At 41.4% G+C, this 12,684-nt stretch overlaps 1 protein-coding gene across 4 annotated transcripts in view; it reads left to right on the top strand.

Annotated features, from left to right (window-relative positions):
* The window catches only part of ENTREP2 (endosomal transmembrane epsin interactor 2), a 1,647,307-nt gene extending 1,641,020 nt beyond the window's left edge, over positions 1 to 6,287 (top strand). For all 4 annotated transcript variants that reach the window (XM_069765839.1, XM_069765840.1, XM_069765842.1 and 1 more), the window contains one exon: positions 5,587 to 6,287. In XM_069765839.1, coding sequence (XP_069621940.1) covers positions 5,587 to 5,772 — 186 coding nt within the window. In that variant the 3' untranslated portion in view covers positions 5,773 to 6,287. The remainder of the gene's footprint in view (positions 1 to 5,586) is intronic.
* The last annotated feature ends 6,397 nt before the right edge of the window (positions 6,288 to 12,684 follow it).

Below are 12,684 nucleotides of genomic sequence, written 5' to 3'. Positions count from 1 at the left end.
CCGTGCTCTCTGCAGAAGCTAATCTAGTCTGGGAGAGTGGGATAAAAATTGCTGGACAACCAGGTTCAAAACGTGAGCCATACAAGGCACGTGTGTGACATTGCCCCGGCGAAGGGCTGCACCCAGGTTTGCAGCATTGTCGCACACAGCCTTCCCTGGCTGCAGGTTGAGTGGAGACAACCATTGATGGAACTCGGTCTCCAGAGCTGACCACAACTCCTCAGCTGTGTGACCCACATTTCCCAGATATTTCAATGTAAACACTGCCTGATGCCGTTGAGCCCTGGTGACAGCATAGTGAGGAGGTGTGCAGGATTCCTTCTGCGCAGTTACAACGCGGGTGGCATTACCAGACAGGCTTTGGGTACAGGTGGAGGACCGAGAGGAGGTTGAGGAGGCAGAAGCAGTGGAGGAACTTCTAGATATTGAGGATCGACAAGCAACTCATGGCGACGGCAAGACTTGGACAGCAGCCCCTTATCCTGATGTCGCCGTAGTTACCAAGTGCCCAGTCACCGACATGTAACACCCCTGTCCATGTCTACTCGTCCAATTGTCTGTGGTGAAATGCACCCTGTCACACACAGAGTGTCTCACTGAAGCAGTGATGTTGTGTGTGACATGCTGGTGTAGCGCAGGCACAGCTTTCTTTGAGAAGTAGTGGCGACTGGGCATCTGGTACTGGGGCACTGCGAAGGACATAAGGTCTCGAAAATCCTCTGTGTCCACCAGGCAGAAAGGCAGCATTTCTGTAGCCAACAGCTTGCAGATGGAGAAATTCAACCTCTTAGCTTTGTCATGGCTAGGAGGAAATGGTCTTTTACTTGTCCACATCTGAGGGACTGAGGGCTGGCTGCCGTGCTAGACGGAGTTGAGTAGGGTGTCCCCGGCAAACTGCTGGTCTGTGAGGAAGGTACAGGCAGAGATGTTATGTTGCCTTGATCAAAATGTGGTGTCGATGTCGGAGAGTGCTCAACACCAACAGGTGTTTCCACTTGTAAATGTCCTGATGACCTGCCAATCACACTGGCTGTTGCGGGTAAAGAGGTGGAAGGTCTGCATCCAAAACCATGTGCGACTGCTGCCCCCACACTCACAGAAGATGAAGCGGACGTGGATGCACTTGATGGGGCAGATGGTGGTTGACCCGGCCGACTAGGCCGCATTGTAGCACAGTGAGCTTCCCACTGCAACTTATGCCTCATATCCATGTGACGGTTCATGCATGAAGTACTCAAGCTAGTGATTTTTTGGCCTCTACTGAGATTTTGTTGACAAATCTTACAGACAACATGAGTTGGGTCATCCTTTGCAATGTCAAAAAATGCCCAGGCTATGCAAGGCTTAGAGCCCATGCGACCTGGAGAGCCACCATGACTTCTGGTCTGAGACACAGTTGGGGTTGAGGATGCAGTTGTTGATGTGCTTCCAGTACTCCATCTCTGTCCAGGAAGGTGCACCATTACCTCATCGTCAGACTCATCTCTAGCATCCTCCTCCAGCTCCTCTGCTGACCTCATGGACTGGGGTTGACAGTAAGTGGGGTCTACAACCTTGTCATCATCATCCTGTGTTTTCTCACTCCCGTCGTCCTCAGAGCCAACCTCTTCCTGCCCTGACCGAAAAGTCAAGTTTTCGTTCCAATCAGGTATCTCAGTCTCATTATCATCTTCCTCATTGTCTCCACTAACAGGAGTTACAGTTTGGAAACGAGGGTCTACATTATGCTCAGAACCATCTTCATCTGGGCCTGGATCCGACTCACAAAGATTCTGGGCATCAGTGCAGATCATTTCCTCGTCTGGATTCACAGAAGCTCTGAAGCAGACCTCTGATGTCCAGGCTATAGTATGCATAAACAGCTCTACAGACTCAACCATGTGTGTTACCCCATGCTCAGACGGGCAGCTGGATACTTGGGAGCTGTGAGGAAGCAAGTGCGATTGGGGTGACAACTCTGAGGACTTGAGTAGTTGTGATGTTGAAGTTGACATGGAGGAGAGCCCACTTGAACGAGCACTTGATATCCGTTCAAGCACCTGCTGTTTTTGTGCCTCATCTGGAATTTTTGGCGATGCTTGTAGCGATGGTCGTAAGGAAGGGATCATATCAGATTGTCCACGAAAAGAAGTAGACATCTTACTTTGGCTGGAAGATGCTCTTTCTTCTGCAGATGTTACTGTTGCTTTACCACCTACCCCACGGACACAACCTTTTTTTCCCTTTCCAACATGCCTATTCCCCTTTTCACCAGCAGCAGGCCTTTTGCCACAAATTTTAGTGCTTAACTAATTGGCAACCCTGTATCTGCAGTTGTTGGCACAACAACCGATGGATGAAAACCGAGAAGAACTGAGTGGCCAAACTGTGGTACTAGGCCCAAAACTAATAACTGGATTATATGCAGTGAAAATTGAGATATACAGGCGGTATAGTTTGTTTCACAAGCGGGCTACTCTGCTGACGTGCAGGCACTGCTCCTAGGCCCTAAGCTATTAACAGGATTAGATGCTGTGAAAATAGAGATACACAGGCGGTGTAGTTAGTTTCACAGGTGGGCTACTCTGCTGACGTGCAGACACTGCTCCTAGGCCGAAAAATAATAACTGGATTAGATGCAGTGAAAATTGAGATACACAGGCGGTGTAGTGAGTTTCACAGGTGGGATACTCTGCTGACATGCAGACACTGCTCCTAGGCCCTAAAATATTAACTGGATTAGATGCAGTGAAAATAGAGATACACAGGCGGTGTAGTTAGTTTCACAGGCAGGCTACTCTGCTGACCTGCAGACACTGCTCCTAGGCCCTAATCTAATAACTGGATTAGATGCAGTGAAAATTGAGAGACAAAGGTGGTATAGTTTGTTTCACAGGCAGGCTATGCTGCTGAAGTGCAGACACTGCTCCTAGGCCCTAAAATATTAACTGGATTAGATGCAGTGAAAATTGAGATACACAGGCGGTATAGTTTGTTTCACAGGCGGGCTACTCTGCTGACGTGCAGATACTGCTCCTAGGCCCTAAACTATTAAGTGGATTAGAGGCAGTGAAAATAGAGATACACAGGCGGTGTAGTTAGTTTCACAGGCAAGCTACTCTGCTGACATGCAGACACTGCTCCTAGACCCTAAATTATTAACTGGGTTAGATGCAGTAAAAATTGAGATACACAGGCGGTGTAGCTAGCTTCACTGGCGGGCTACTCAGATGACTATCAGACAATGCTACTAGCCCAAAAGGATTGGTTGAGCTAGATTACACCAAATGCTGTGACAAACACTTGCACAGCAATGGCACAGACCTGCCTGGCAAACTGTGCTATGAACTGCTGTAACCTACCCTGAAAAGGGCTGATATTACAACTAGACCCGATTCCTCCCAACTCCCTAAACCTATCTCTCTGACAATTCGCTCCAAAAAAACACTCTTAGTCTGTATAGCGCCCACAGCAGCAGCGGTGCTGTCTAACACTAAGCTGCAGCAGTGAGGAAATGGTGGCGACAATGTAAATGGCTGGTTCTTATAGGGCAAGGAGGACATGTGACATACACAGCCAATGACAAATGCCATTGCTTGTGTGCATCACATGCACATTGCTATGTGTGCACACTGCTGATAGGCTGAGAGACTGCACCGCCCCACAGTAAATGCGGGAAAGAAAAAAAAATGGAGATCGGTGTTATTTCAGCACAGATCTATCCCCCGCCCCCTATACACTGAAACAGTCTATTAACAATGATAAACAGTTTTAATGTGCAAATCAAGCTAGGCTTTTGGTGAACGAACAGTTATCGAACAGAAACTCAAACAGCCCAATTTTAAGCAAATTGTTCGGGTTCGTCGAACGACTCGAACACCACCCAAAACAGCTCAAATTTGAAATTGGCGAACAGTTCGACTTGAACACCGCTCATCTCTACTAAAGATTCAATTTGTGGTTTGCAGACAAAAAACCTGCTCAGCACCATTTCTGACACAAATGAGCATCAGAGAGTGAGCTAATGTCATTTTACACTGTTGTGCAGGCCTCCCCATAAGGCCCTGGAGCTATAACATCTTCTGCATTGTCACTCCTTGTATATGGGGGTGAGTTACTGGGCGATTACAGGTCACCAGATCTCAACCGAGCACAGTTTTTAAGACAGAGTCTTTTTCTATTTCCAGAGTTACTGGGTAAGTCTCTCTCTACTGTAGAGTGTAAGCTCTTATAATAAGTGCGGGATAGTTTTCTCTTTTCCCCCACATGTATTTTAGCAATTACAATCTCTCCAGCATTGATATTCACTCAAATTTATTCACTATAAATCAAATTTAGGAAAAAGTCAGCAAAGTCGGTGAAGTCGCATTTCAAAAGATTCGCTCATCTTTAGCCATAACCCATTTAACCCAATTATCTTTTATACTGGTCACATCACCCCCTCCCCGACCATTGATTATGCTGGAAACCTTTATCATATACCTAAGTGTACTAGTCTTTAGCGCCATGAAAGGCAACACAAAAGAAAAGAAAGAACTGCAAGGCTAATATCTGAGACAGAACCATATCTATAATACATCTAAAATGAAATGCACAGACGGTGTTAGTAGAGACAACACAAGATCACAAGATCACAAGAATTCTGAGAAATGGGCAGGGAGACACCTAAATAAAAATATAAATATCTCAAGGTGCAAAAGTAGGTAAATGATTGTATTACCGTACTGTTCACTACCTTTTCGCTAGTGCTATTATCCTTTCTTAGAGACTTATTTTCGGACCCCACAAGTTTGTGGAGTTGAATGTTGGTCACTTGGCTTTACTTTATTTGATATGTTGCTTCTCTTTGACAGCACAGACATATTTGCGGGGTTGTTGTAATTATTCCCTGCCATCTTGTAGTGAAAATTGAAATGGCAGGTGTACATTCTTGTTCAGCAATTTTTCTATACTGTTTTGTCTGTTTTCTTGTGATCTCATGTTACTTATATGCTCATTCAGATATCTGTGATTTTTCTCATATGTTAAAAAACAGTTCAAATGTCATTAGGGTTTTGCATCCGCTTTCCATCGGTATTTGGTCAGTGTTTCAATTACTACTATCAATGTTTCATTATTTCTTTTAACTGATGAAAAAACAATTAATACAACACAGAGCTTCTCCTATACATTGCAATGTTAATAACGGACAACACACGGACTGATCACTGATGCCATCCGTGTGCGGTCCATGATTGCCACAGACACAGACTTGTATGGGTAATTTTGATACACGATTCCGATAAAAAACAGACATGTCTCTGAATTTTTTTGCAAACTCTATCCCCTCCCCCGGCACATGTGAACACCATCATCAGGGTAGGTGTTCTACAGATAAAACACGTTCATGAAAGGCAGATGTCTGAATGAGGTCTAATACCTTTCGCGTATTTCCTTTTTAGAAGTATTAATAAAGATGTTTTTTTTTTCTCAGATTTGTGCCCTGCTTTTCTTTTTTTCAATTGTGTTGAATTGAAGTATTTATTAAGAGAGTCCTGATTTCATTTCATTGGTATAAATCATCCAATATCTAATATATCTAATACATTCATTTTTTTTTATTATCAGGTAATTACAAGCTCTCATCACAGTGTCACTATATCAAGAAAACGACTACAAGAAGATCTTCACCTACGAAGTTGTGGTGCTCTCAGTTCTCCAGTGACATTTCTACACAGGATACATCTAACACGAGAAATGGACCATGACAGACCACATAGTCTTATTGGAGTCTGCAGAGAAACCATCCTTTGACAAACATATTTGAAAGATTGCATGCAAAAACTGAGGACATTGAAATTCAATTCTTTCACCAACACCAACCAACAACATGGCATCTCCAATCTGGACATGGTCATGCATGGGACAGTACACTCTTGTTCAGAGAGGTCCCTGAATGTATTATGTTCTGCACCAACAATGCAAGTTTTATTTCTACAAAAAAATAATCTTTTTGGAACAGACATATGAAGTTTAATCTATTTTTAATTTAAAATAGAGATTTGGATATTGCTGCCATGTAGCTTCATTAACCATTTACCATTTTCCCAGCAGTTGCCATCTCCCAGAGAAGGGAGCCATTATCTGGTTCGGCAAACTTGCAAACAACATGTAAAGTATATCCGATCTGCACCATCAATGAAAGGTAGCATAACATACGAAAGGAGAAAAGCTTCTGGAGAAGAAAACTCTTGCAACCTCAGTGTTGTATTACTTTCTGTACCTCAAAGTGTTTTCATAAAGTGGTTTAATAAAAAAAAATCGAAAAACTTAAATTTCATTTCATATTTTTTTTAAATTGTTGATGTCATTTCAACATATTTTGCATGTATCAATATTACAGAATGTAAGAAACTTTGTTATACAACTCATCAGAAAAATCTTCTTCTTTTCCCACTTCTAAGCCACTTCTCCCCTCTGTCTCTTGCAGTCGTGCATGCACAGGTCTGTACAAAATGACATTATATACTGTACAGCTGCTCGGGTATGGAAATAAACCCAGGCTAGTACAGATAGGCGTTTACTCAACCAGCCCTGCCGATCCTAGGTAGGTAAAGTCATAAAGGCATTTTGACAGTCTCGGTACTGCTCACATCTTCTGCTCAGCTCAGACTGAACTATATACAGAACTTTTTTTCATTTTAAAAAACGGACATCAAACAGAACCCAGAAGGATCCCATAATTGTCAATAGAGCCCTTGAATTCCATTTTTTGCTTGCATTTTGGTGACACATATAGTATTTCTTAAAGCAACCCACCTCCCAGAGGCAGAAAAGTGACTAAATTTCTTATGCATAGTCACCTTACCTGGTGCCTTCCATTTGCTTCTTACTGCCTCCTCTGCTCAGATCATCAGCATTCCTTTCCTCTTGCTTCCAAGATATCCACATGGGGTGTACAAAGTTAGTCACTTTTCAGCCCCAGACTAGAGGGTTGGTTTAATATTAAGAACTAGGATAGTGTTTTTTTGAAAATATTTGATATTTCTGCAAAATTTCAGCAGAACATCTTCAAGGCTAAGTTAAAGATGTCCGCTTTCAGGAAAGTATTATGTTAGAGATATTGTACTAAAAGTGCAGGAGGAGAATCTGTAAACCTTATATATTAGTATGCGCCATAGAAAAAAGTGGTCAACTTCTTTTTGTAACAATTCTTTTTTTTGTTTTTAGGATATATGTCCCTCATATGTATAAGTTTATTGGTTATATTGGTTATTGATTATATATGAAAGACTAAAATCCAACCACCCCAAGCATCCAGTGAGGTTTCATGGTGCATTTAGGCTGGGTTCAGATTGCGTTTAGCAGTCCGTTAGACAGACTGCGTTACTCCGCGGCATAACGCGGTGTAACACAGTCCGTTAACTCAGCCATTGAGCTCAATTTTGGGCGCATCGCTAGCGCACGCCCATACGGAATGGGCGTTAGGTGAGTATAACTGTATTTGTTATTTTTAAATAAAAAATGAAAAGTGTTTTGGTTTTATTTCAAATAAAACACTTTATACTTGGTGTGTGTTTATTTACCATACTACTATAGGATTAGTAATGGATAACTAGAGATGCCTCTTTATTACTAACCCGTGGGCATGATGTCACCGGACAATACAAAGGTGACATCAATACAAGAATACGGGTATTCAATAGCAACATCACTAAAAAGGAGTCTATATAAATCTGTTGCCTCTATAGGGGATTAAATTCAAACCAAGCCGTAAAGCAGCATATAGGAAGAGGTGTGGAAACCACATGAAACGACCAAAACTGGTAATTCAAATATATAAATAATTTTATTGAACATATAAAATATTACACATAGAAAAAAACAGGACATACCTGTGTTATTTATATCTGTACTCCGCAGTCCTCTCCTCTATATGACCATTCTTTATTATTAGGAGTCTGTGTCTTTCCATCCGCTGACACAATCACACCTCTGTGCGGTGTTTCACACCATGGTCCCACTTTGTACCATTTATGTCCTGTTTTTTTCTATGTGTAATATTTTATATGTTCAATAAAATTATTTATATATTTGAATTACCAGTTTTGGTCGTTTCATGTGGTTTCCACACCTCTTCCTAAAGGTGACATCAAGCAGTCTGCTGGCAGTGTATGCCAAGGCTTTGCATACATGTACGTGCCCCTGCCTTAGCTGTCTGTCTCTCTGTGACTAGATTGAGGACTTTCATACAGTACATATATAATCAGAGCTTACCACGAATCCGATCTGACAAGAAAAATCTGTTTGCCATGACGTGAAGATTCAGTAAAATGCCCCATTTACCTATATGGAGCCCTATTAGAGGTCTAATATGGCCGTTTGTCTATAAACTCTTACTGGACATTTACCAAAAATATTACAAAAATGCTGACTATACAGCCAGCATCTTCAATGTGTTTTTTGCTACTATCATTCATTTTTTGATCTTTGCTAACCAGTGCTAGATGTTCACACTTCAGAGACTCTGCTAGAAGTAATATTGTAAATGGAGACAAAATAAAACCCTGGAGATGAGTTGATTTTCTCTCTTATTTCCTCTATCTTTATTATTACAGATTTGCTACATGAAACCAACTCATCAGTAGAAAAAATGTTAAGATACGGCATAGGATGAATATTTTTGCCTCACGGGGTCTTTGTGAAGCCAATGTGAAAAACTAGCCACAAATACATTATCAAGCATCCAGCTCATATTCTAAACACAGGGGAACAGAAATATACTGTATGCAGACCTCCTACTAAACAATAGAGATATAGATTGGATGTCTTAACATATTGTAGCTGTGGTGGGTTGTTTATGCTGGCTTGACAAAAGCCATATGAGACCACATCATTTTCTGTGTATTCGTCATTTCATATTGTGTTTCTGGAATTCATCCAGATGAGGTCAGTTGATCTTCTATCCAACATACCACAAAGGTGGAAACTTGAACTTTCATCTTTGCTTTTCTTAATATCAAATCATCAATAAATACTTTATAAACAACCAGATTTTTGTAACTTCTGTTGCTGACCTTATATACATAAATAAAATTGAGCCCCTAGCCATGCAGTCTGCCTCTACTAACATTTGTGAAAGAATTGCTCATTCGAAAGGGCTCATGGAATTTGAGAGTAGTTGTATAATAGAATGCCACTATTGTAGCAAGTCAGTTCATTGTATTAACTCCTAAATATCCTACAGCTGTGAGTAGTATATATTATAGAAAAGTGGAAGCATTTAGGAACCACCGAAACTCAGCCATTAATTGGCAAACCCTGTAGGGTTACACTGTGGGGTCACCGAGTGCTCAGTAGCATAGTGCATGTCACTAACGCTCTGCTAAATCAATAACTGTAGACTTTCAAAGCTGTGCAACAGTGCTTTATGGAATGGGTTTCCTGTCTAACTTCATCAAGCAAAATTTGTGACGAATCGCACTTATCTACCTAATAATATGGCGGTCTATTCTGGATTTGATGAAAATCAAGAGAATATCACATGCCTGACTGCATTGTGCCAACTGTAAAGAAGTTTGGGGGATAAAAGACAACACTATTGGTTTGTTGTATCTTGGGTTGGCCTAGGCCCCTTTGTTCCTGTGAAGGAAAATCTTGATGTTCAGCACATCAAGATATTTTGGACAATTATATGCTGCCAACTTTATGGGAACAGTTTGGAGAAGGCCTTTTTGTACTAAAGTGTGACTGTGCCTCAGTGCACAAAGCAAGGTCAGTAAAGGAATGGTTGAGTAAATTTGGTGTGGAAGGATGTAAATGGCCCACACAGAGCCCTAACCTCAACCCCATTGATCTCGTTTAGAATGAACAAGTGTAGACATTACATGCCAGAAGATCTTTTCTGCCATCAGTGTCTGACCTCACAAATGCTCTTTTAGATGAATGTGCAAAATTTCACATACATACTCCTTAATCTTTAAAGAAGAGTGGAATCTGTTATAATTTCAAAGGGGGAACCAGAATCATATTAATATCTATGGATTTACAACAACGTGTTATAAAAGTCATGGAAGTACATTAAGGATGTAATTTATGGGTTTCCTAAAACTTTTATCTATGTTTTGTATCAGACAGCAACCATAAGTTTAAGATACAGAGCCACTTTTAATACAAAGTTTATTAGTTTACTAGCTGAAGAGCTCGGCGTTGCCTGGGCATAGTAAATATTTGTGGTTAGTTATAGCACCTCACTTCTCTTATTTTCCCATCACGTCTCTCATTTTCCCCCTGACATCTCTCATTTTCTCCCTTACACCTCTCATTTTAGGTATATACATGTTTGTCATCTCCCTTATATATAGTATACACCTGTATGTCATCTCCTGTATATAGTATATACCTGTATGTCATCTCCCCTGTAAATAGTATATACCTGCTGTATGTCATCTCCTCCTGTATATTGTATATACCTATGTGTCATCTCCTCCTGTATATAGTATTTACCTGTATGTCATCTCTTCTGTATATACTATATACCTGTATGTCATCTCCTCCTATTTTAGTATATACCTGTATGTCATCTCCTGTATATACTATATACCTGTATGTCATCTCCCCTGTATATAGCATATACCTGCTGTATGTCATCTCCTCCTCTATATACCTATGTATCATTTCCTCTTTTATATAGTATATACCTGTATGTCATCTCCTCCTGTATATAGTATAAACGTGTGTCATCTCCTCCTGTATATAGTATATACATGTAAGTCATCTCCTCCTGTATATAGTATATACCTGTGTGTCATCTGCTCCTATATATAGTATATACCTGTGTGTCATCTCCTCCTGTATATAGTATGTACCTGTGTGTCATCTCCTCCTGTATATAGTATGTACCTGTGTGTCATCTCCTCCTGTATATAGTATATATGTGTGTCATCTCCTCCTGTATATAGTATATATGTGTGTCATCTCCTCCTGTATATAGTATATACATGTAAGTCACCTCCTCCTGTATATAGTATGTACCTGTGTGTCATCTGCTCCTGTATATAGTATATGCCTGTGTGTCATCTCCTCCTGTATATAGTATGTACCTGTATGTCATCTCCTCCTGTATATAGAATATATCTGTGTGTCATCTCCTCCTGTATAAAATATATACGTGTGTCATCTCCCCTGTATATGTTTTATACCTGTGTGTCATCTCCTCCTGTATATAGTATATACCTGTGTGTCATCTCCTCCTGTAAATAGAATATATCTGTGTGTCATCTCCTCCTGTAGATAGTATATATGTGTGTCATCTCCACTCTATATGGTATATACCTGTGTGTCATCTCCTCCTATATATAGTATATACCTGTGTGTCATCTCCTCCTGTATATAGAATGTACCTGTGTGTCATCTCCTCCTGTTAATAGTATATACCTGTGTGTCATCTCCTCCTGTATATAGAATATACCTGTGTCATCTCCCCTGTATATAGTATGTACCTGTATGTCATGTTCCCTGTATACAGTATATACCAGTGTGTCATCTCCTCCTGTATATAGTATATATTAGAGTTGAGCGACTTTTACTTTTTTAGGATTGAGTTGGGTTTCGTGAAACCCAACTTTGTCAAAAGTCGAGTCGGGTGAAATCGGCCGATTATTTCGAAAAGTCGGGGGCCGACCGAAACACGAAACCCAATGCAAGTCAATGGGGAATCAAAGTCGGCAGTGAGTGCAGGACAGTAAAACAGTGCCCATTTTAATGCCAAAAACATCAATTCTTATTTCTTAAGCTTGTCAATCTTAATTTACTTTATAATAATAGTTAGGCATTGAAAACAGGGGGTCATTTGGCTAAAGTTGTGTGGGGGTAGGGCTGGCTCAAGATTTCCGTGGACCCAGGAAAAGCGGAATACGTCACGGCGGTGGAGCAGGGAGAGGTATTTCAACTTTGCAAGTGCTGTGATCCTGAGCAAGCAGGGGGGCCCACTCATTGGCACTGGCGGTGTGTTTGACGGCGGGTGGCGCCTCCCACTGCCAAAGACACTTTTGCGTACTATGAGGGGCCCTGTGCCAGTGACATTGCCAACGAGTATGCCCCCCCTCACCTGATGAAGGAACCTGCACTTTCATCTGCACCTTCCTCTTTGTCCCCGTGTAAGGTGGTATAGTATGCAGGAAGGGGAACCTGACTTTCGGAGTCAGATTCAGGCTGTGTAGAGTGCAAGGGGAATGTAGTGGTCTGGGTCAATGTACTAGCAGACTCATCTAGCAGTGACTGGGCAATGGGCAGGATGAGGAGGAAACACGGGTATAGGCCCAAATAATAAAGTAGGCTAAATGCAGTTCAAAATTGGTAACAGGACTAAACAGGCGGCATAGCTTTGTTCAGTGGAGGACAACTATAATGAGTGGCGCAGACACAGTAGGCCAAAAATAAAAAAAGTAGGCTATAAGCAGTTCAAAATTGGTAACAGGACTAAACAGGCGGCATTGCTTTGTTCAGTGGAGGACAACTGTAATGAGTGGCGCAGACACGGTTAGTAGGCCCAAATACAAAAGTAGGCTAAAAGCAGTTCAAAGTTGGTAACAAGACTAAACAGGCGGCATAGCTAGGTACTGGGGTGGGCTCCTCTGCTGAGTAGCAGACAGTGGTAGTAGGCGCAAAGTATTAACTTGTCTAAATGGAGGCCAGGGCCCCTGTATATTTTAACTATCATTTCAA

The sequence above is a fragment of the Ranitomeya imitator genome, chromosome 4 (assembly GCF_032444005.1).
Source record: "Ranitomeya imitator isolate aRanImi1 chromosome 4, aRanImi1.pri, whole genome shotgun sequence".
Lineage (NCBI taxonomy): Eukaryota > Metazoa > Chordata > Amphibia > Anura > Dendrobatidae > Ranitomeya > Ranitomeya imitator.
The sequence above is the reverse complement of the archived record's forward strand: the minus strand, read 5'-3'. Positions and strand labels throughout refer to the sequence as shown.